The following is a 23,383-nucleotide window of genomic DNA, read 5'->3' as shown; positions in this document are numbered from 1 at the left end:
ATACCGGGTGCTGTAGGCATCTTTTGCCTCCCTCTAGGGGACATGTGATAGATGTCTCTCTGAGTCCCTTTTCCTTTTGGGGTTTTATATTCTTTTTGTTTGTTTGTTTGTTTTAATAGTAATTTTTTTTCTGATCTTACGGTTACTATATTGTAGTTTTATTTTTTCCGGTGTGTTTTTTTTTTTTTCATTGGTAGTTTTTTCTTTTTTTTTTCTTATTTTTTGTCCATAGTATTTTTTTTTCTCATCTCTTGCTTATCACGTTATTTTAAATTCACCTTATTCTTTTTTCTCTGGTGTTTTGTTTATGTACGTTTTCACTGTGGTTTTTCTCTGTTGATTGTCACTGATGTGGCCTGCCATTTTCCTCTCCGTGCCATTTTGGGATGTTTTGTTGTCCGTGAGTGTTGTATTCTGTGACTTTCTTATGCTCTCATTGTTTCTTTTTTCATCTTATTTTACATGTGGCTCAGAGGCTGCTTTTTCATGGCTTGCCACGTGGAGTTTGCTGCTTGGTGTGTGCGCTAGGCGAGGTGCCCCTGTGTTTCTGCGAGCGGCCGTGCCATGGTCTGGAACGCCCAGTGCAAGATCCCATCCCATGTGCTCTGTGGGACAGCCCGACATGTTAATTTTCTATTCCCATTCCACCTCCTTTCCCTCTGTCCATGCACATGCTGCCTGATCCACAGCCCCATGTCACCCTCTGCCCACACCAGCGATATGGTCCCCTTTGCATGGAATTGGCCTGTTGGTGTCACACGCAGTCTTACCTCACCTAGCAGCGCATCAAGCTCCTCCCGGCTCAGCACAGGGTCAGTGCCTAGGGCTCCATCCTCTGCCTGTGCATGGAGAGATGTCCTTCCAGCTCCCTTGCTGCCCTCAGCCTGTTCACCTTTTGGTGTGGGTTGCTAACCATGTTCAGTCCTTTACCTGGTGTGGGCCCAGGTTGTGCTCCCCCAGTACAGCTTCACTAATTTGCCTCCATGTGGTGTCAGCCCATCCCTCACCCTGCCTGACCCACCTCCACCTTCCTGCTCCCCTTAGGCCCTGCTCTTCCTCTCCCACCCTGCTCCTGGCACTGCTTGTGCTGACCTTGGCTGCTGGAAGCAGTTGGTCTCCAGCTGCTGCGGTGGTGCCCAGACCGCCTGTGTCCAGGGTGCCCGTGCAGGACATGCATAGCAGTAGCCCCCTATACCATCAGGGGTGACACAGTCCGTCAGGGCAGAACCGTCCAGGGAGGAACTAAGGCTGGGATGTGGGGCGTGATGGGGAACTCACCTGGGGTCCCCACTGGGAGCAGGACAGTGGTGGGGAGTGGGGATCCGGGTGCAGCAGCGGCTGCAGACGCTCCCCTCCACTCCACCCGGCTGGGTGTCCCGCGCCGCCTCCCCCAGGATCTCAGGGGGTCTCTCCACAGGCAAATCTGCCTCCAGCAGCTGGCCTGGTTCAGTCACGTTCTCCACACAGGAGCCACATCGCCAAGTGCCACTGCACAGTGGGAGCAGAGCAGTGAGGGACGGCAGGGGGCACTGGCATCCCTGTGTGCCCTGGGACTCACCTGGGGACGTGGGGCAGCGGGGGCACCAGGCAGGCAAGGTGAAAGGCCCTGGGGCAGCCGTCACAGCAGATGAGCTCACCACCATCACCGCATGCTGCACACTCATCCTCGTTCTCCTGTTCCCGGGAGAGTGGGCTGGGGGTCACTGCCACCCTCACAGGCTGAAGCCATGGCTGTGGCAAGGTCTTTCACCTCCCTTGCACTCTCTCCCTGCATCACCCACTCTGCACCAAACATACCAATCCTTTCAGGGTGGTAAAATTGCCTGTTTCTTGGGGGTCGTAATGTGGTGAAACCCCAGTAGCTGAACCTGTGTTTCCTTGTCAAGGCCAGAACAAATGGACATGCCAGGGGAACCCAAACAATTCCTCCTAGGGCTGCACTAGGTGTCACATCCATGGCTCACCTGGTGGGGCACAGGGTCCTGGCTGTAGACAGTGGCTGCTTGCAGCTGGCCCTGGGAGTGCAATTGGGATTCCCTGTTCTGTTGGTGAGACAAGAAGGGGTTTGGAGAGGCACTGCTGGACACCCCCAGGCTATGGCTATGATGCCATGCAGGAACAACCCCCTGCCACAGCCTTGGCAGCTGCACAAGATGGGGGTGAAAACATATGAGGGGGGTGTTTGTACACTTCGCCATGCCTTGGGCTGGGCAGGGGGCTTCAGGCTGTGGCTTCTGCTCCTGGCCTCTGGCTCCTCGCAGGCAGTTGGGGTATATGGCTTGTCACCGGCTCTGCTGCCTGTCTTGGAGCTGCCTGCAAGAGAGGCCAGAGGCAGCTCCAGCTCCCCTTCCCCACCTCTCCCTGTCTGAGGATGGCTCCTGAATTTGGGGACTAAACTGGGCAGGAGGTGGCTGGACTGGGCTGTACTTACTTGGGTCCAGCACATGTTTAATGAGGATGCCCTCGATGGCCCCACGGCTGACGGGCACCTCACCGCCTGCCACAGCCACCGCTCTCTGCACCGAGGCAGCCACTGCCTGGAGAGCTGCGGGCAGGGGAGTGGTTCAGTGGGGTGGGCAGCCCCCTGCCCACGGCTGTGGGCAAACAGGGCACACAGGCAAAAGCTGCCCTGGGGGTTTCGGCACTCACCGCTGGCACGAGAGGTGCGGGGGGTATCTGTGCCCTCCGGCTTCTTCACAGTCTTTGCCTTCACCAGGGGCCCTGCAGCATTGTGAGGATGGGCATCAGGGGGCACGCCACAATACCTCAGGGACAGCACCCTGCCCCATCTCCATCCTGCTCGGGGTCTCCATACCAGGACTGGCACTGTGCCGTGGAGCGGGCTGTGCCGCCCGGGCCTTGTCCCGCTCCTCAGGAGCTTTCCTCTTGCCTTGGGGTCTGTGTGGGGCTGGTGCTGTGGGGCTTGGGGAGAGACGCCTTCCACGGCGCTGCCGCCCCAGCTCCACCTCTGCAAGAATAATAGGGACTGGGAGAGGCCAGCACCCTGGCTGTCACCCCTGGCCACTGTCAGCCCCCGGGGGTGCCAGTCCCACCTGACCCCCTACTACCTCTGGGGAAGGCGCCGCGGAGAGGCCGGAGCCGGGAGTACCGCTCCAGGTTGTAGTCCTTGAAGAGGACGGCCCAGAAGTCTCGGACGGCGGCTGTGTCGCGGCCCAGCAGCCAGGTGAGCAGCGCGTGGAAAGCGCGGTGGGAGCCCTCCCGCTCCGCCCGGCTCAGCGTCTCCTGCCGGGCACAGCACGGCCTGTGGGCTGCCCTCCGGCCCCAGCCCCCACGGCACGACCGTCCTGTCCTGCTCCGCAGCCTCACCTTGAAGATGTGGTCAGGGACGACATCGTGGTCAGCCAGGCCATGCAGCAGTGGGAAGACGTCGTCCACTGCCATGGCGATCTCGGTGCGGTGCAGTTTCAGCAGGCGCCGCAGGTCCCCGTCGCTGCCCGGGCCCGCCATGGCCGGGAACGCTGCCGGAGCCCGCAGCCGCCCGTGCTCTCCCCTTTAATACACCCCGGCCGCGGCACCAGAAACCTCATTGGACTCCCGCAGCCCCACTCATCTCTGTACGAGGCCGTAACCCGAACCCGTCCCTCCCGCGCGGGCGGCGGCGCTGGGCCTGTCCCCACGCCCTGGGCTTGAGGTCTGGCGCCTCCCCAGCTCCGGGCAGCAGCCAGCGTGGGGTCGGCTGTGCCGCCGGTGAAGGACACCCAACCCGGGGGGACCAGGGAGAGGGGGTCAGTGAGGTCCTGGCGAGGGAACCCCACCTCTCTCATGTCTGCGGTCACCCACACATCTCCCAAAATTTCTGGACTTTCCGCAGGACCTGCTTCTCTCATCCAGAAACTCGTCTGCAGGAGCATGTGGGAAGTAAGGGCCCAACAGCTGGGGGTGTGACTGCAGCAAGAGAGTCAGGGTGCCTTTGAATGTGTCCTCCCCCTGCACTGCCCACTTCCCTTCCCAGCATCTCTCATGGACAATGTGGTATGTCTCAAAATAGAAACACAGGGTACTGCAGGAGGAACTGTCTGGGTACTCATATAATGAATGCATTCCAGACACAGAGGAGCCAAGATGTGAATGATTTTGGGGATGTTGGCCTGCAAAAGGATATAAAATGCTGCTGGAGACTGGGCCAGTTCAGCAAACTGGTCTCCTGCAGGCCGCTTCTGTGGGGCAGTAGGAAGCACACAAAGAAACTCCACGAAAGGTGTTTTGGAGTACAACTGAGGATGCTCAACGAGCAAACCTCTTGCCAGAGCCATGGCAGTGCCACGAGTGCGCCCAGGGAATACCTGGGCAGGTGCAGCCCAAAGCTCTGTGAATACCCACTCCCCAAAACTGAGCATATGGAGCTGCAAAAAGCTTGGAGCCAGGGAGAAGCTGGCTCCTTGAAAGCATCAGGCATAGAAAAGTCTGGGGGCCTGGCTGTGCTGTACCAGGTAGCTGTAAAAGAGAAAGCTCAACAGCTCCTACCCTAACTCCCAGACATTTGGATTTCCCCAGGATCAATTTCTAGCTGCCCTCCTCTGAAGGTGTGTCTGGGCTGCTCAGCAGGCTCTGCCAGGGGTGCTGTGGCTGTGCACAGCTGTCCCCAGGCCCGGGGCAAACACTGACCTGAGCAGGACCAGAGTGCCATGCAAGAGGGGACGCTGCTGGGCAGCACAAAGGGATACAGGGAGGAACTTTCATTGCTATGCCGTAAAAGAATGGAGCAGTATCTGCTGGCTCCAAAGCTGTGCCAGGAGGAAGCATCTGCTGTCAAGAAACTCAGGAAGAATAACAAGACAACACCCTTAGTGAGAGCAGGAAATACCCTTGCACGTGTCTGGTTAATAAATTAGTGTGGTTGCACTTGGAAGGGCTCGCCCTGCAGCTCCTTTCAGCATCCAGGGGGATTTTTCCTGTGGAGGCAGTGAGAGCCATAGGATGGGGGTAGGGCAGGTGTCATGCCAGGTTCCTGTGCCCCACACCAGGATTTCTGCCCAGCTCTGCCACAGTGGGGATGGCTCCACCACCACCTGTGCCATGCATCCCCCCAGGGGAAAAAATGTGGATGTCAGGTAACACAGGAGGTTCATCTCCCCTCCTGGAGCTCTGCCCAAGCCCGGCCACTGGTGCTGAGCACAAGCACAGTTGTGACACAGCCTCACAGGTCTGCCCTGTTCTTCCCAGGAACACTTTTCCCCAGTATCCCACCTGCAGTGCCACAATTTATCACTGTCACCCTGTGTTAAGCTGTCTGGCACAGCTGGTCTAGGACGAGGCTCTGGCACTCCCCCCTGCCCACCCAGCTCCCTTGTGGGGAGGCACTGCCCAGCACTTCATGAGCCATATGCCCACAGAGTTCAGCTTGGACTTGTTTTAAATTCCAGCTTTGTGACTCTTTCTGTGCTGAGTCACAGACGTTGTTTTCCACATCCAGCCCACTCAGTAGTGCCATGATTTGCATTTTGGGTTGTTTTCTTTGTGTTCCTTCCCCTTTCTGAGAGGGGCTGGAGGCAGAGCAGTGGCCATGAGAGGCACATCCATGCTGGGAAATCAGGCTGGTGTTTCTGTACCTCACTCTGGCTGGCCTGGGCAGCTCTAAGGAACTTGTAAAGGCTGCAAAACGGCAGCTTTTGCCTGGGGCTGGCATGTGCCCTACCTGGCTGTCAGGACCCCAGGCTGGGGTGCAGGGCTTTCAGGATGCCCTCTCCTTCCTATTGCTCCCCCTGTAGAAACCAGAAGGACTCAAGGGGTGAAGGTTTACAATGTTCCTCCCCAAATACCCAGTAAAATCAGTGACTCAGCATCCAGCACAAGTATTTGTAGCCCCCAGGATGCACTTCAGTTCCCTCCTGCAAAAGCCGTTGATGCAAACATGCCCCTTCCAGCATTTCCTCCTTTCCAATTTCCCTTCCTTGCTGAAGTCCTGTGGTGCAAACCATTGCTGTCTCTCTTGGACACAATTGCCCCTCATCTCAAACAACATCCCTGAACCACAGTCAGGATAGAACAGGCAGCAGTGGAACACTCATGCATGGGATCACACAAGGAAGGCAGGGAGGCCTCACCTTTGTCTCCAATTCCAATCCCACCACACCTGAGGCACACAGAGTCCTCATGAAACATTGCCACCATGTGCAGAGATTTTACTCCTCTCCCCTTACCTTCAGCTGCTCCAAGTTCCAGCATGTTTGAAAAAAAGGGCTCCATGTTGGTCTCTGTGCCAGATTCCCATTTCTTGCAGCTTCCCTACCACCACCCCACACGGTCTGGACAGGAGCAGCTCCGCCTGCATGCATCCCAGCTGCTCCTGCAAGGGCCTGGGAAGGAGAGCTGAAGCAGAGATTTACTTTAGCTTCAGTTTCCTCTTTCCTCCCCCTTTAGAAAGAAGAAACAAAAGCCCAGAGGTATGTTATATTAATTTATTTGGGACACACCAAAAAGGAAAGTCAACAACTGTTAACGTACAAAAGTACAGAATTCTGGGACAAGATTTACTGTCCTGATTAAAAAGGCACCATGGTCCCAAAGAAGAGTAATCAGAATACCAGAATACATGATTTAGAAATTTTCCCCCTGTTGCAGCAGAAACAGAGCCAGGCTTTGGCTCTATCCACAGTCAAACCCAGTTAAAAAAAATCTAAATATGATTTTAATGTGATAAACTCTGCTCAGCCTGTACAGGATGTTGTGAAAAGAATCACAGCCTAGAAGTTGGTCAGATTTCTTTTTTGTCTTATTTTGAAAGAATGAAGGTGTTAATCACTAAATAGGTAACAAGACAGCAAAATGCTGACACCTGCGGCTTGACTTTCTGTCAGACACATCAGTTCAACTGATTCCAGCAGGCTGAGTGTGGGGCTTCTGAATGAAATGTAATTCCCTGTGGTAGACAGGAAGTCAAATTTGACAACCTTAAATTCCCTGAATCCCTGAAAATCATAAAGCACTATACAGCTGTGTTCCATATCCGAGCCAACCCAAATGGATTTGCTTTACACACAAGCATTTATATTGTCAGCTATATCTGTAATAAAAAGGGGACTTACAGCAGTTATTAAAAAACTTCTACTTTGGCGAGGTCCGAGCTTGGCTATATTCCCTGCTGAAACAGAGCTGCTGGTGTAGAGACCCAGTGAGAGGCTCAATCCAGCACCTCCGGGCTGGAAGGCAAATAGTTTAAACGTGACATAATTTGCATGGGGAGGTCAGTGAAGCATGTCAGAGAGAGGAGATGGAGGGAGGCTGCGAAGCCTCAGGCAGCGGAGGCTCAAGGGTGCTGCTACCAAACCTGTAAAACTACGAGTGGTGCAGAGCACGCGGCGGGCACTAAGTACTTTGGAGCGACTTACCATGAAGAGCTTGTCAGAGACACAGAGCAAGGACCCCGGCAGTAAGGAGCACGGTCCCTGAGAAGGGACACGCAGCTCACAGCCTGGCACAGATCTGTGCCAGGTGGCCGAGGCTGGAGCCTGCCCGGAAAGCCCAGCCGGGGCCGCCGTGTCCCAGGGGACCAGCAGCTGCTCTGTGTTTCATTCCTCCTTTGGCACAGGACTTCAAAGCAGTCCGAGGACTGATTCATCAAAAGTAAATAAACTGTCAAAATTATTCATACATGCATTTATTGTTAAAGGGAGCAAAAGCCAAAGAATGAAAGAGCACGAGTTAACGTCAGTAAATGATGTGCAGGACGGAAAGGAAAGAAACGGGGAAAAGCTGAGATACTGGAGTGGGAAACCAACATTCACACTGGAAGGTAAATTTTAAAACCAGGCAAGTTTGCGCTCTTTCTACCACAGATCTTTTGTGGACAAATAGAGACTTGGGGGTTTTCCATTTTCAGTGTCATCTGGCAAGGTTTGGGCATCTCACCAGAGAGATCTCCAGCACTGGGTTTCACTGGAAGTTCAAGTCTCTCACCTTTAAAAACCAGTAAAGCAACTCTTAACTAAAAAAGTCACAGATACGTCACTGCTCAGGATGTACGTGGGCAAGAGGGTCACGCTTTGTTCAAACAACCTCCGGGTGGAAAACTACCATCTCCCCCCTGCTGATCTACATGCACCACCTCGGGGTGGAAGAGCAAGCCCAGATCTGGGTGCCTGCTGCTGTGAACACCACAGCTACACCTGGGAAGGCTTATTCTTCCCTATGTCCTAAAAAGGCAGTATAACAGTTTATAAAATTACTCTCATCTTAAAACTAAATAATGCAATTTGCATTTTCTCCTATGTTAACCCCCTCCCCCCAAGATAAAACATTACCACTTCATTTAGGATTCACACCCCAGATACTAGATTAGGGACTTCATGATAAAACTCATCCAGTTATGGGAAGGTTTATCCTCATCAAGGAAACGTTGGTAAAATAGAATCTAGAATAAAACATTCAGAATCACCAATGCTTTAACAGCCAAAGCACTCCACTGTCTTCTGCTCTCTGCCTGCTCCTCAAGCATGAGAGCAGTCCCTTTCCAAAAGCACAGCATGCCTCTCCGGGGCTGGTGACACACGCTGCAAACCCACTTCCTTCCTGGCAGAAACGCCAGCTCCCGCAGAAAGAGGCCACGCATCTTTCACCCCCACTGCAGCCAGGGCTCTTCAGCACAGGGATCTTCTGTTAGCAACAAGTCCAAGTTATCACCCTGCAGAAATCCGTGTCCTGATTCACGCTGTCAGGCCACCACTGGCTCAGAAACGTTGAGAGACTTCCAAACCCCATGGATGCAGACAGGACCTTGGAAGAAGAAGCTTATGTGCTACGTAACCTTGGATCATCCTCTGCATTTGAGCCTTGGCATCGCTGGCTGCTGACAGCTCATCCTTCCAAATCCACATGGTTTAGTCCTTGCTGTCATTGTCATCATCCCAGCCCTCTTCCCTGGAGGCAGCATGTTCCTGAGCTCTGGCTTGAGGATCTACAACAATCACTTCCAATGGATGGTGGGATTTCAAACTTGCCTAACGTGTGCATTGCCACCTTGTACTCCAGCAGCTCTGCCCGCTCTCTGCGGCGGGCGCTAGCAGTTTTTCACCTTTTCCACAGTCTCGTAGAAGCCAGGCCTGACCCTGCGGATGCTCATCCGTATGTGCTCGCCCTCCAGGGGCAGGTCAGTGCCGCCGGCGGCCGCAGTGCAGCGGCGCTTCCGCCGGCCCCGCAGCGAGAAGGCCGGGGCACCACCGTTCTCCTCCTCCACAGGGTACAGCTCGTCCACGCTTGTGCCCTCATCCGACTGCTCCTCGCCCTTGTACTTCATCTCCTTTGCCTTGCTGCTCTCCTTCTCTTCCCTGGCGAGCTTCCTGAAGTGCTCCAGACACTGTATCTTCTGCCTTCTCTCCATCGTCTTCAACTCCTGCTTCTCTGTGAAATCTTCGTAGTACATTTTTCTCTCATTCCTCTGATCTTCCAGAAACTTCCACTCGATGCTGGTCATTTTTATCCCACTGTACTCCTCCAGTTTATCCCTCATCTGTGTGTCTGTACAAAACACGTCAAAGAGCTTCTCTGAACTCTCGTTGAATCTGTCGGCTCGCTCGGAAAAAGCCTGGTTCTGTCTCTGCTTCCTGGTCTGGTACAATCGGGTGAACTCCTCATACATTTTGAGGATGAGTTTCTTTATGTTCTGCGTGGCAATGGTGTGCAGGTTGCAGACCAGCCAGTGTTCCTGCAGGTGCTCTGCGAGCAGCTGGGCCGCGTCCTCCTTGGAGCGCTGGGCCTGGCCGGCCCTCTTGGGCTGCAGCAGGTACAGCATGTTCTGCACCACATCCTTCTTGGTGGGCAGCACCCCCTGCGCGAAGCCCGAAGACTCCACGTACTCCACAGTCCCCAGGGTCTTCCGTGCCCTCACCTCGGTGTCCAGTGATTCCATCACTGCTCGCTAGTTCTGTGGTTACGACATAATCTAAAAGACAGCAGGAAAAGAGAATGTGTCAAACGAGGCAGTTTTTTCCCCGCAGCAGAAACAAGCCGATGTAAGCCGCGCTGAGGCCAATGGGACGCGGGGCTTTGCGGCGCTCCGCCGCTGTTGGACGGCTGCGTTAGCCCAGCCCATCCCAGCCCCTGTTCCGCGAGCCTATCGCTCCTCGGAGCGACTCCCAGAGCCTAATACGGCGCGTCTGGGTGCGGGAATTCGGCTTTAATTGAGTTTTGCACTTCGCCTTGGCAATTACAGCGGGGCAGGCACGCCGGGGCCGCAGCGCGGGCGCAGTGCCGGCCCGGCCGTGCCCTGCCCGCGGCTCCGCCCGCCTGACCCCGCGACAGCGCCCCACCTCCGCCGTGCGGCGCTGAGTCACGGCGCGGCGGGCCCCGGGCGCCGTCCGCCCCCGCCCCGCGCGGAGGTCGTCGCTGCTCGCCCCGGACCCCCCTGCCCGGCGCTCACCGCCATCGCGCGGAGCGCGGCGCGGAGCCTGCGCGGGGCGCGGCACGGGAACCGCACCGACGGTGCCGCCGCCATCTTGACGAGGGGAAGCGCCGCCGCTCCCTGGCCTCGCGTCCGTCCCGGAAGTACCGCCCACCCCCGCGCGCCGGAAGCGCACTGCCTCGCGAGCCACGCCCATTCCGTCTCGGGCCGTGCGTGAGCGGCGCGTGAGTGACACCCGCCGCCACGCGGGGGGGAAAGGGGGCAGGGGGCTCGCGCACCGCCCGCCGGGGTAACGGAGCCCCGTGCGCTCGCGAGCCCCCGGCCCATGGGCTGGCGGCAGCGGATTGGGCGGCGCGGCCGGGGGAGCGGGGTGACGGAGCCGTTACTGCGGGGCAGCTGATTGGTCAGTGCCCTGAGGGGGCAGCGGCCAGTGAGCTGATTGGTGGGTGCCGTGGCTGTGGGCAGGCAGGAGGGTGATGGGTGGCTGTGGTGCCCCGGGCAGGGCAGGTGCCTGGTGCCCCATGGGCAGCCACATGTCTGTAACCCCCGATGCCAGGTTGGTGACGGCAGGTGGACAGTGACAGTGACAGCAGTGATGGGCGCGGGGACACAGCCGGTGGAGGCGCAGTGTGACTCATTGGAGGGGTGAGGCCCTGCCCTGCCCCGTGCTCCCCCCTGTGCTCCCCAGCGCCGCTTATCTGCCCCTGCCCCTACAGGAGAGTCTACCTGGACTACAACGCCACCACCCCCCTGGCCCCCGAGGTGGCCCAGGCCGTGTGGGACGCCATGTGCCAGGCCTGGGGCAACCCCAGCAGTTCCCACCCTGCAGGTAGGGACCAGGATGGGCCATGTTGCCTTCTCGGGCTGGGCCCCGTGGTGACAAGGGCCCGCGGGAGCTGCTGGATCTGGTCCTGCAGGCAGCAAGGCGAAGGAGCTCATCGGCAGCGCACGGGAGAGCCTGGCGAAGATGCTAGGAGGCCGCCCCGAGGACATCGTCTTCACCTCAGGTGGCACGGAGGTGGGAGCAGGGGCGGCCTCCCTTCTTGGGAATCCCTGCCCACCCACCCCCCCTCCCTCCAGCAAGCAGCAATGAGGAGGGTAGGGATGAAGGACACTGTGCTGCTTCTGAGCCTCCATTTTCCCTCTCCTTCTCCACTTCCTCTCTTCAGGCGAACAACATGGTGATCCACACTGCCTGCAGGCACTTCCACGACAGCCAGCGTGGGACGGGGGACAGCCGGGGCATACCGCACATCGTGACGTCAAGCGTAGAGCACGACTCCATCCGCCTGCCGCTGGAGCAGCTGGGGAGGGAGGGCCTGGCAGGTGAGTGGCACAGGCACAGATGAGGTTTGAATAGGGGACTTGTCTCTGCTGGTGTTTTCGGAGGAGGGTAAGATCCTGCATGCTCTGTGATGTTCCACTTTCTCCCCCTGGAGAAGGGCACCATTTCTCCCGGTGGGTGCCCATGTTGCCCCAGGCTAGATGTGTCACCTCCCTGCTCTGTGCCTGTGCTCCCACCGCCCACACACTCCTGCCCTGCTCAGTGGGGCGCATGCAGCCCTGAGCCTCACATCCTACCCAGCCAGCCTCAGGGCTTGTCTCTTGGCCTGCAGAAGCCACCTTTGTGCCTGTGTCCCCACGGAGCGGGCAGGCAGAGGTGGACGATGTCCTGGCCGCCATCCAGCCAAACACCTGCCTGGTGTCCCTCATGCTGGCCAATAACGAGACCGGGGTCATCATGGTGAGTGCGGGCAGAGAGGGGCACGGGGCGGAGATGCCCTCGCGAAGAGGCGGTGACAGAGGGAGCAGGAGGTGCCTGGGATGCAGCCCCTCATCCCTGCCCCCAGCCCGTGGCAGAGCTGAGCCAGCGCATCCGTGCCCTGAACCGGCGCAGAGCGGCCGAGGCTCTGCCCAGGATCCTGGTGCACACGGATGCAGCGCAGATGATTGGCAAAGGGCGCGTGGACGTGCAGGAGCTGGGCGTGGACTACCTGACCATCGTGGGACACAAGGTGTGGCCCCGCTCGTGTGGCCCAGCTGCTGATCACCCTGTGTGACATCTCTGCTGGGGTGCCAGGGGTACTTGGGGTGTCCCGCGCAGCTTGGTACCTCACAGTAACCAAAGTTCTCCTGCTGGGTGGTGCTCTGCAGACAGACTTCACTCCTGTGGATGCTGTCTGGGCTGGGGGGCAGGAGACGGAGCATGGGGAGCAGCTCTGTAATGGATTTGCCTGTGTGATGGGCAGGAGCCAGCACTGGAGGGCACTCAGATTTGGGCAGGAGGGCAGGAAGCACTGCCAGTGCTGTCAGTGTCCTCAGGGTCACTGTGGCTGTCCCCACAGTTCCATGGCCCACGGATTGGAGCGCTGTACATCCACAGCCCTGGCACTGCCACCCCGCTGCACCCCATGCTCTTTGGAGGGGGACAGGAGAGGAGTTTCCGGCCAGGGTAAGGGGGCAGGTGGTTACCTGGAGAGCTGGGCCCCTGGCTGGTGGCCAAGCCACATGGGCTGCCTTGTCTGAGCTGAGCTGGCAGCTGTGTCACCTGCCAGCGCTGGGGCGAGCGACCCAGCATGGCAGGGAAATGGATCCATGCATGGAAACTCCCTGGAGCTCAGGCTTTGCCAAGGGTGTAACCTCAGGGTGGAACTGCCTCCTTCTCAACCACCTCAGAGAGGTGCCCAGGAGCCCCTGCCAGCCATGAGGTGTCCCATGAGGGAATGTCTGTGTCTCAGGGTTGGGTTTCTGGTCAGGAGAAATAACTCACTGGTCTCTGTTCCCTTCCAGCACTGAGAACACCCCGATGATTGCCGGCCTTGGCCAGGTCAGTTGGGATGGTCCGGGATGAGTGGTGCAGACCCAGCACAGAGACAGCCACTTGTGCTCCCTGGTCATCAGAAGGGACAAACTTGGGACATGTGGGAGGGAGGGTGAGCTGGGAAAGGTGGTGGGGCTTTCTGATGCCAGTTGAAGGAGCTGCTTTGACACGCTTGCTGTGTGTTTGCAGCCCTGACAGTCACCCAGCTCCCATGGCACAGGGCACTGAGAGGGGACACAGGGGACCTGGCACTGCAGAGGCTGTTCCAGGCTGGGCTCACATCCTGGGGACCGTGCACAGGGGGAGGTGTCCAATGGTCACTGGTGGAGCCTGTCTGTGTGTTCTCAGGCTGCAGAGTTAGTGAACAAGAACTGGGAGGCCTATGAGGCTCATATGCGGGATGTCCGGGATTACCTGGAGGCCACGCTGGAGGTGAGCACATCTGGTCCCTTCCCACAGTCTCGGGCTGCAGGGTGTGGGGCCTGGAGCAGGGTGGATATGTCCCTCTGGCCCTGCCCACCCCCTCATAAGGACAGAGCTGCTTGGAAACCCAGAGAGGTGCACAGCCCTCTGATTTCTCCAGGCCTCCTTTGGGAAGCAGAGGATTCACTTCAACAGTCACTTTAAGGGCTCCAAGCGACTCTGCAACACCTGTAATTTCTCCATCCTGGGCCCAGGCCTTCAAGGTAGCTCTTATCCTACTGCTGTCCCCTGATTGTTGCACAGAGCCGAGCACCTGCCCCTCACAGCGCCTGTGGCTGAGACTGGCGGGCACTTGGCGTGGCTGAGGCAGGGAAGCGAGGCAGGAGTAGCCCCTGGAGAGCTGTTCTTGTGTTGCTTGTGCTGCAGGGCGAAGGGTGCTGGCTCACTGCAAGGTGCTCCTCGCCAGCGTCGGGGCTGCCTGCCACTCTGAGAAGGGGGATCGGTGAGCAGACAGCTTTTCCAGCCCCTGGGTGTCTTCCCAGAGGACAAGAGTTGGGAGGGATGGAAACAGGACAGGGACAGTGGGTGGCTTGGGTAGCATCACCTGGGACGAAGAGGGTACAGAGCTCCTCCTTCCAGAGGAGCTGAAGGGCTGTGAAGGGGATTTTTGCAGGAGACAGCTGGAATGCTCCATTGCTGCTTGGAAGGAGTTTGTCCCTCCCAGCTTTGGTTACCCAGCTGAGCTTGGAAGTACTTTTGAACTCCTGGCACTACCAGAAGAGAGCCTGCCTTGTGTCTTTTTGTGCCTGGCTCACCTGTTCCAGCCCTGCTTGGGTCTCCAGATGGCTCCTTTAGGGGATTTGGGGACTGTGGGTGCTTTTGGCCTGGTCTGGAGCAATGCCCTCTGGATGTGGCAGAGCTGCCAACCCACAGGGACATGGAACAGGCTCTTCTTAGAAGAGCCAGATCTCCCACAGGGCAACAAGCCTAGTGGGATTGGGTGCCCCTGGAAAGCAAAGGGAGCTGTGCAGGGGACAGGTACCCTGGAGTGCGTCTGCAAATGTGATTGCTCCTGTGGCTCGGTGAGGCTCCCTGCTGTGTGGGGCTTCCTCGGCCTTGGAGTCCAACCTGCTCCTCCTGCTGGCTGTGTTCCAGGCCCTCCCCGGTGCTGCTGAGCTGCGGGATTCCCCCGGAGGTGGCGCAGAAGGCGCTGCGGCTGAGCGTGGGCCGTGGCACCACACGGGCAGATGTGGACAGGGCTGTGCAGGACCTCCTGCAGGCTGTGGAGCTGCTGGAGCGGGACCAGGCTCCATAGAGCCCTGAACTGCTCCACGACACCAGTCAGGTTCTTGGGAGCTGCCTGTGCCAGCCTGGGCTCCGGGGTGGCAGGGGGAGGTTCTGAGGAGGGGGCTCGGCTGCTTTGGGGCTGGGGCAAGACTCAGCCCTGCTGCACAGTGGAGGCTGCTGCAGAGTCCCGCTGTCCAGTGCCCCTGGCTCGCCAGATGTACCTAGCTGGGTGCCTGCACATGTATGTGTTGGCACAGCTGAGCCTCAGAGCTCGAGTCCCTGCAGAGGGACAGGCGTGGAAGCCAGGGAAGGAGGAGCCTCATGACCCGGTTGCTTTCCACGAAGGAAGCTTTCCCCCTGCCTGAGCAGCCAGAGGAAGAAAGACCATCTGCCCCAGAGTGAAATGAGGAGTTGATAGAAGCACAGCAGGATTCTGGGCTGGGAACTGCTCTGCCCTAAGCTGTGAAAGGGATTTCTGGCTGGGCAGAGCTTTCCCAGCACTGCTTTGCTTTACCTGCTCCCTTTTTATTCTGTCCTTCCTACAGGGGGCAGAGCTCCTGTTGCCAACTCCACTTGCTTCTCAAGGAAACAGTTGTCGGGGCAGCTGTGACTGTGCCAGCACCTGAGGGACCCCTGTGTGGCCCAGGGGGTCTCTGGCATCACCAGCACTGGAGGACACAAGTGTCACACGGATCAGGAGCGTTGCCATCTGGGCTGGCTGATGTCAGGGAACTTGATCTCCCTAAGTATGCATAGGAATAAAATAAATTGCTGCTTCTTTTCACAAGTAAAATGTATTTTCTATGGGGGAAGCTGGACTGGTTGGAGCCACCTGAGTGATGCCTTTTCCCTCAGAAAATGCTCATGGCACAGAACCGAGGCACAGGCAGCTGCAGTGGGAGGTGTCTGCAGGGCTGGTTGGCACAGAGCCCATGGACACAGGTGCTGGCCTTTCTCTTTACAGCCACACATTAGAATGGCCAGGAATACTATTTGGGCTCATAAAACCCTGGGGCATCCAATGCCTTCCTGGAGTTTTAGGACCCAGGCACCCTGAGTGACAGTCACTGATGCTGCCAGGCTGGTCAGTACTGCCATGCTGCTCACACCTCCATCTCAAATGCATTCTTTTATTTCTCCATTTTTTATGCTCCCTTGGATAATACTCAAAACCTCCTTTAGAAAATATGGTTCTGTTGAAGGGATTTTGGTCTGCTTCAGGGCTAGATCTTTTATCTGTCACGGACCTTACGGTTCCTGGGGACCTGTCACAGCTGTGGCACAACTGGAAATCCAGCTTTTGAGGCTCACTTTCCCCCGTGGGACGTGTGGGCTTCCTGCATTGTTTCAGCCAGAAATTCAGCCACAAAGCACAAAAAGCTTTACTGACTTCTTTATATGCACAGGAAATGCAAGTTTTAGCCACAGAAATTTAGCATTGCTCCATTTAGAATATGACAGCCAAAGCTTAAGAAGCATTACAGAGGAAATGACAATTTGGTTTGACAGTTTTAATGGCTCATCTTCCTACTACCACAGCACACATGAATGAGAGTCACTTTTGAGTCCCTCTGTATTGCTTTATCCAGAGAAGGTCAAGAAGAGCTTGGCCCTTATTTCAATGGGCCAGCCTGTGCTGGCTGTGCTACTCTTTTGGGTGTGACAAAATGCTTGTGTGCAGCAGAACAAATCCACCTGGCACGGGAGCCTGGAAATACCAACATTGCTACATCAGCTGAGAAGTGAAATGGTAGAGAGAAGTGAAATGGCCTGGCCACCAGGCTCAGACACAGGAGCTGGAAGGAGTCACTTCCCCATGGTCACAGAATCAGACATGGAAATCCGACATTCATTTACTGGACAAATCCACAATCTCCTGATAATCTTGCCTTCTTAATTCCTTCCAGGAAAGCTTGTAACATGCAAGGAAAAAAACACTCACCAAAATAAGCACTGCCCCCACCAGATCACAAGTGCCTGGGAAGCTGTGCAGCACAAGGAGCTGCAGGACCATGGCGATGACGATCTCCAGGTGCTGCACAGTGCTCACCAGAGCAGGGTGGAACTTGCCCAGGGCGTGGTAGACCCCCAGGAAGGCTGCAGTGGAGCACAGGCAGATGGCAAGGAGATAGCTCCAGGTTTCCCCATCCAGTGGGACGATTGGCTCTTGGAGCAGGAACATGGTGGACAGTCCCCACACTGTTCCCGTCCAGCTGAAAGTGAACAGCGCTGTCCACATGCTGATGTTGTCTTTGATGGACCTGTAGATTATCATGGAGAGGGCAGTGGTCAGACCAGCCATCACGGTCATGGTATAGCCAAAAGCTTCCTTCCAGGTGCTCAGCAAAGAGTTTTCCTCCTTAACAATGTTGGGGATCATGACCAGACAAACCCCGAACACGCTGCCCATGACAGTGAGTACGTCTATATAAGCCATTCCTTCATCTATGAGTAAAAAAGCCAGAATGGCACTGAACACCGTGGTGGTGGCCCTCCACATGATGGTCCCATTGCTGGGGGGCACTATGGAGAAGGAGGTGTAGGCACAGGTGATGGAGATGACATTGCACACCCCATAGAGGAACAGCCGGAGCCTGTAGCCTTTGGGGCCGAAGGGAGGCTCGTGGTGGTAGCACACAGCAATGAGGGACAGCACCTGCAGGACTGAGCGGATGAAAATCAGCTCCAGAGATGGCACTTTGGAACGGTCAGAAATTAATCTTGTGATCAGAGCCACACATCCGTGAGCCACGGCAGACCCAAAAAGGACTGCCCACGTTTTCCTGGAATGCAGTACATTGCCTTCAGCAAAGTGCTGGGATTGTCCAGCCTCATCAGGTTTTGGCAGCTGTGCTGGCTTGGTGTCTATTGTACCAAAAAAAGTATTTTCTCTCTTCTTCCCATTATTCAGTAGTCTTCTCTTAGGATTATCCTCCATAAATACTCCAGTATCTTCATTAACATCCTCACATCCCTCTTCTCCTGGCTGGGGATAATGAGAGGTGTATTTCACTGTTACTGTGTTGGGATGAATTTTCACTCGCTTTTTGACTGGGTATTTTTGGGAAGACGTATCCATTTCCTTAGAGAAATGCCCTGGTCTTAAGAAAAAACGTGGAGATACATTGTTGTTTAGTAATGAATAGTAAGAGATTCATGGATGTAAGTGTAAGCTTGTAATAGATTACAAGCTATTTTTATCAACCTAATCCAAGTACTAGTAGCCTGTTCTTGGTTTTGCTTTATTTTTCCCCTGAGTTACTGCTAAATACCTTTGATGGCTGGGCCATTTGGATCTCCTTAAAAATCAACCACTGCACTTCACTTTAGTCACTAATTTTTGAGAATAACATATTTTGTCATTATGCATGGTATACCTAATGAATTCTAGTATATTCTAATAAGAAAGTTCTCTTGCTAAGCTTTTTGCCCTGTGGTTATGCATTATTGCTAATGGCTTGCCAGTGTTAGACGATTACAGGAGAAATTTGGCTGGAGGAGATGACTGAGTAACCCAGGGAAATAGGGAGCACCCCCAGGCAAGTCAGCAGTTTGCATGTGGATAACAACACATATTTGAACACAACTGTGACAGTGTTAAACCCTTCTGTCTCCTCGGGAAGAGCCATTTCCCACTACACAAACAGTGCCTGTGATTCCTGCGGGGTGGGGCAGTTGTTTAATAAAGGCAGGGGTATGAAATGACTGTTCTCACACCATCTGTGCAGAGCCTTCCAAGTGAAGAGGTAGCAGGAGCAAGGAAACCTTCCCTGCCTTCTCTTCACCCCAGTAAATAAAACCTGTGCAGACCTTACCTGTGACAGAGACATTCGATTCCAAGGCAGAGGGGGAAAACACCGCTTCATCATCTACGTCTTCGATGGGCTATCTAGACACAAACAACACTTGCTCTCAGGTACCAGCAGTGAAGGTTACAACCATCTCGGTACAGAAAGTAAAAGCCAAGGGAGGCTCAAACCCCAAACCACTTTAGATGGAGAGAAAGCAATCAGTGGCATCATGTCAAAACCACTCCTCAGCCATCTCCCGGAATTACTGAGGGAGCTGATCCAAAGAACAAGTGGTGGCTTGTGAGCAATAAGTTCCTACAGCTCGACAGCGAGCCAATGCAGCCTCCCATGCCTGCTGTGCTGCCCCACGGGCTGCAGAGGAGAGGGAGCGCAGGAGGAGCCATCCTCCCTGCCCGGAGCTCCCCCTCCGGAGCCGGGCTCCGACAGCGGCAGCAGCAGCTTGGCCTCCGCGCTGGCGCCGCAGGATGGCCGCAGACACTCCTTGTCCCCAGGGAGACAGCAGCGTTCCCGAGGGCCCTGGTGGTGCAAGACCACAGCCGCTGGACAATGGGCTGAAGGGCAGGGCAGCAGATTGCCAGGGAGAGCGCAGGTCTAAGGGCAATGGTGAAGTGCCGGCAGTAGCTCCTCACAAACACCGAAAATACCGCGGCCGGGTTCAGCCCTGGCGTTTTCTGTGCCAGTGATCTGTGACAGCCAAGCACTGCCTGCGGCTGTGGCGAATTAATTTACATGAGAAAGGGACATTCTGCCTTTTCCCTCGCGGGCTGAGTGTTCATTAACCCCTGCTACACCCCAGCTGAGCTGTAGCCGACTCCCCGCTCTCTTCGCAGGGCACCAGTCCCAGCTCTGGGGGAAGCAGCAGCACCAGTTTGGACCTGCACAAGCACCAGGGGCTGAGAACCCCCTCGAGTCCCGCTGTGTCAGGAGGCCTCGCCCAGCGCTGCTGTTGGCGTTTTCTGCTGCAGAGCCGGGGCCAGAGCACAGCCAGCAGCCCCGCGCGGTGGGAGCAGCCCGCGGTGTCCATGGGCAGCTCCTGCGCTAGGAACTCGGCAACGAGCAGATGAACGCCAGGGAGAGCACACAGAGCTGGCTGTCAGCCGTGCTAGCGGGCACTTCAAACAGCACATCGACATTTACCGGCGCCTGCCAGAAATGTGCCCCAGGCTCACCCGCTACCTTCACTTTTCCTTCAGTCAAACTGCTCATTTCCGAATCTTCGCATGCAAATGCAAACCGCACTGAGTGAGCCCAGGAAGGCAGTGATTTTCACCTGCACGGCTTTTCCCACCTAGCATTTTCATTGCGTTACAATCCACGGTTTTGCCTTGCAGCCTTAAAAAAATTAAGACTTTCTTGCTTTAAGGCACAACATACTGGAATAAACGGCAGGAAAAGAAGACAAAAGTGGACAACAGGAATTATTATTCCATTGATAGTAAACCACGGGGTGAACTCATTCATTTCGTTAAGAAGCAGCTGAGTAAACGCTGCAACTGTTCCTGAAAACAAAACCAAGACAGCTCATTTGTTACCATGAGCATACAACGGTAACTTTCTTGGTTCCTGGCTTTAGATCACATTCTCTTCCAACAAATAGTTGCAAATTCAACATAACAGTTTCAAATGTGGCACTGGACCTGTGCAATGTATTCAGGGATCTCTCTGGAGGAAAACAATAGATGGTGAGCGTGTAGCTCAAAATGGCTGTTCTGCACAGAGCTGCTCAGCTGGGAACCAGAGCGGCTGGGCGTCTGCACAGTGGAAGGGCAAACACGTGTGAAAGGCAGGAGATGGGAAGTAATAAAGAACAAAAAAATAACAGGAATGCTTAGCCTAAAATGTCATTTTCCCAACTAAATACTGAATGTATGATAAAAGTGATGCCAACCCTTTCTCAGTCCATTTGTTTGTAGTCTTTGGTGACCTCACTTTTCTTAACCAGGGAAAGTTTCTATGCAGACTGAGATTAGGGCATATCCCAGATCCATTATGTGTGTCCCTGACACAAATTTAAAACAGACAGAAATCAGCACTGCCTATACAGACAACTTGCTGCTTCTCTTTCTGCCCATGCCTTTTGTGGAAATTAAATGAACTTTTTTATTTTTCCTTCATATCTGGAAACTAAACATGGCTTATTTGCGTTTTCTATTAGAAATACAAGGTGATTTTGAATCAAGTGTAATACAAGGCTGAAGATGAAGCACAAAATTGTCAAGTTATACAACAAACATTCCCAATTCAGCCTGGGACACCCATTTAAATTACCAGCTCGTTGAAATCACTGACTGCAAAGCGCGAACCCTGTTTTCCCTGGGGAACAAATAACCACTGTAAATTAAGTAAATGGCACCGATCATGGATAGAATACAAACCATGATTTCTTTTAGAAGAACAAAACTGAATGCTCCCCTCCTTCCTTCCCTCAACCACTGCAAGTGCTGGTTAGCCAGGTAGAAATAGGTGATTAGCTGCCCCCTGACTGCAGGGCTGGGAGCCTGAACTCTCCTCCTGTGCCTGAAGGAATGAGGGCTTTGAGGTCTGCTGATTCTAACCACCAATCTTGAATAAACTCACCAAAAAAATACTGTCATCTTCTGCCAGATTGGTTAAAATCAGTCAGCCTACTGAAGTGTTATTATGAAAGACTCACAGATGTGGCAATTCCAGCCACAGGCACAGAGCTGGGAATAAGTCAGCTACCCCAGCGCTCTGAAAGACAGGCTCCACAGGAACCCTTTGCCTCTTCTGTGGAAAATCCCCCAATCCTGACCAGATCAGGCTGAAACTACCAGAGGGCTGCGAGCAATCTCTACAGAGTAACTACAGACTGACAATTCTCCCTGAACATCAGACAAAGGAAAGACCCACCCACTCCTGGAAACCCACAGAACTGACTGAACTCGTGCCACCTTCTCTAAGCACACGTGTGCACTGACTTCTCAGCATAAGGGGTTTTCTTTTGATTCCTTATCAGGTGCAGGAAAATCTCCTGAAGTCCTGTTTCAGCACCATTAAACCACCTGGAGATTCTTTAGGTGTTTCATACTTCAGGCAACTGCACATGCCAAGGGATCTACACTTAGGTGGTGCATGAGTACCTTCATCTTTTTAGCCAGATTGACATAAATCAATTTAATTAAAAATACATTCCAAGAAACTCAAATCTTTATTAAAATTTAATGAATAGCAAAAGGTATTTAAGAAAATGAAGAAGCAACTACATGACAGGAGTTTTTAGCACTTAAGCACAAGAGCAAGCATTATACACAAACCAAGAAACCAGTACCCCCTGTCTTCAAATTCATTGAGTCACATCCAGCAGCAGTGCCTGAAGGAAGAGCCAGTACAACCTTCACTGAATACAAATACAAACCCTACACTGAAGTCCCACAGAGTTGTTAGTACATTTCTGATAATATTTTGCTACCCAAAAAACGACCTCTATTTGTGCTAGCTCACTGAAGCAACCTCATTTGATGGGATACACCTTTAATTCCCCTTGCTTTCTCTATTATCTTGCTGAATACGGGCTCCATTTGCGGCCATTTCCACGAAAAACCACTATTTTCTAATTTCTCCATTCATGCCTGTTGCCTGCTGCAGCTCCTACCTCTGCAGCAGCAACGCTTGCTTTAAGTGATTTTGGGAGAACAGCCACTTTGCCTGCAAACTTCCCATTCCAAAAACCCTTATCTGAACAAACCCCTTCAGATAGCAATTCCAGGCACAGGGGAAAGAACAGAGAATACACGAACACTGAAATATAGTCCCCTGCAGCACAGGAAACCAGGAAAAGAGCTCAGTTAGATGTAAGAAAGGTTTTAAGAGGTACATTACAATGGGGTGAAGCACGAGACGGCACCTTCGGTCCATGACAGCAGATGACAGGTCGAGATGAGCGATACCTCACTCACTGCTTTGGATCCTCTCCCAAAAATCTGCACCCCTGGCAGCCAGCGGAGCGTGCGGGGTGTGCAGGAGGGGACAGTCGCCTGCAAAGCGACCGAGCTCGGGAGCGCTGCGAGGAGGGCGGCACCAATCGCGATGGCAACTGTCGCCGACAAGAGGGCACTCGTCAGAGGACGCGGGGCGTCTCCATGGGAACCCCGGCAGCGGCTGCAGGAAAGCCCCTCCGGGCAGGAGCGGGCGAAGGGCGGTGGCTGCCCGGGCTCGGTCCCCGCCGTGCCGCGCCCTCCGCGCCCGCCCCCGCCATGGCGGAGAGCGCCGGCCCCGCTCGGCCCCGGGCACATCACTGCCACCGCCCTGGCGCCGCGGGGCGCGCCGGCCGAGGCAGCGCCGCGGGCTGGGGAGGCGCTCCGGCCGGGCTGGGCCCTCGCCCCTGTTCTGTCGCGACAGTCACGACCCCCTTCCCCCCGCCGTGCCCTTGTCCCCGCCGCTTCACTGGGCCCGAGTCTGTGCCCCTGCCCCGCTTTGTCGTGACAGACACGCCCTCCGCGGTGCCTGTGTCCCCGCCGGCTCTGTCGCGACAGTCGCCCCCCCTCCCCCCCCCCCGGGCGGTGTTTGTGGGCACGCGGCGCACGCGCGGCCGTTTCCGCGCGAAAGACGTTTTCCCGCGTGCCGCGCGCGCCGGGGCGGGGCCGCTTCCCCTCGTTCCCGCCCCTTCCTCTCCGCGCGGCGCGGCCGCGCGCGGTGCGGCGGCGCGGGCGGCAGGGGGCGCTG

At 55.4% G+C, this 23,383-nt stretch overlaps 4 protein-coding genes across 7 annotated transcripts; 1 reads left to right on the top strand and 3 right to left on the bottom strand.

Moving 5' to 3' along the window:
* Positions 1 to 524: 524 nt before the first annotated feature.
* On the bottom strand, positions 525 to 3,468 carry AIRE (autoimmune regulator). The gene is made up of 11 exons (XM_041486792.1): positions 3,328 to 3,468; positions 3,069 to 3,243; positions 2,816 to 2,968; positions 2,650 to 2,721; positions 2,189 to 2,313; positions 1,965 to 2,042; positions 1,559 to 1,674; positions 1,279 to 1,488; positions 1,093 to 1,189; positions 771 to 839; positions 525 to 605 (listed from the first exon to the last, which is right to left on the bottom strand). Exons 1-11 carry the CDS (start codon positions 3,466 to 3,468, stop codon positions 525 to 527), a joined length of 1,317 nt encoding a protein of 438 aa, XP_041342726.1.
* Positions 3,469 to 6,405: 2,937 nt separating this feature from the next.
* Positions 6,406 to 10,514, bottom strand: LOC121364009. Its single transcript, XM_041486871.1, has 2 exons — positions 10,376 to 10,514; positions 6,406 to 9,898 (listed from the first exon to the last, which is right to left on the bottom strand). Exon 2 carries the CDS (start codon positions 9,863 to 9,865, stop codon positions 9,017 to 9,019), a length of 849 nt encoding a protein of 282 aa, XP_041342805.1. The 5' UTR covers positions 9,866 to 9,898; positions 10,376 to 10,514; the 3' UTR covers positions 6,406 to 9,016.
* On the top strand, positions 10,447 to 15,675 carry SCLY (selenocysteine lyase). Of its 2 annotated transcripts, none has more exons than XM_041486868.1 (14): positions 10,447 to 10,581; positions 10,914 to 11,002; positions 11,074 to 11,186; positions 11,275 to 11,375; positions 11,527 to 11,683; positions 11,974 to 12,101; positions 12,208 to 12,372; positions 12,703 to 12,809; positions 13,148 to 13,184; positions 13,527 to 13,610; positions 13,762 to 13,864; positions 14,028 to 14,103; positions 14,757 to 14,946; positions 15,434 to 15,675. In XM_041486868.1, exons 2-13 carry the CDS (start codon positions 10,953 to 10,955, stop codon positions 14,914 to 14,916), a joined length of 1,281 nt encoding a protein of 426 aa, XP_041342802.1. In that variant the 5' UTR covers positions 10,447 to 10,581; positions 10,914 to 10,952; the 3' UTR covers positions 14,917 to 14,946; positions 15,434 to 15,675. The 2 variants fall into 2 exon arrangements, with proteins under 2 accessions (XP_041342802.1, XP_041342803.1); XM_041486869.1 differs by lacking the exon at positions 10,447 to 10,581 and adding an exon at positions 10,602 to 10,799.
* A 575-nt stretch (positions 15,676 to 16,250) lies between these two features.
* SLC35G2 (solute carrier family 35 member G2) lies at positions 16,251 to 22,676 on the bottom strand. Of its 3 annotated transcripts, none has more exons than XM_041487056.1 (3): positions 22,566 to 22,676; positions 18,704 to 18,777; positions 16,251 to 17,989 (listed from the first exon to the last, which is right to left on the bottom strand). In XM_041487056.1, exon 3 carries the CDS (start codon positions 17,965 to 17,967, stop codon positions 16,738 to 16,740), a length of 1,230 nt encoding a protein of 409 aa, XP_041342990.1. In that variant the 5' UTR covers positions 17,968 to 17,989; positions 18,704 to 18,777; positions 22,566 to 22,676; the 3' UTR covers positions 16,251 to 16,737. The 3 variants fall into 3 exon arrangements, with proteins under 3 accessions (XP_041342990.1, XP_041342992.1, XP_041342989.1); XM_041487058.1 differs by having other exon boundaries at positions 16,251 to 17,874; positions 22,609 to 22,636; XM_041487055.1 differs by having other exon boundaries at positions 22,541 to 22,619.
* Positions 22,677 to 23,383: the final 707 nt, after the last annotated feature.

This window comes from Pyrgilauda ruficollis, unplaced genomic scaffold (genome assembly GCF_017590135.1).
Source record: "Pyrgilauda ruficollis isolate IOZ18807 unplaced genomic scaffold, ASM1759013v1 scaffold79, whole genome shotgun sequence".
Lineage (NCBI taxonomy): Eukaryota > Metazoa > Chordata > Aves > Passeriformes > Passeridae > Pyrgilauda > Pyrgilauda ruficollis.
The sequence above is the reverse complement of the archived record's forward strand: the minus strand, read 5'-3'. Positions and strand labels throughout refer to the sequence as shown.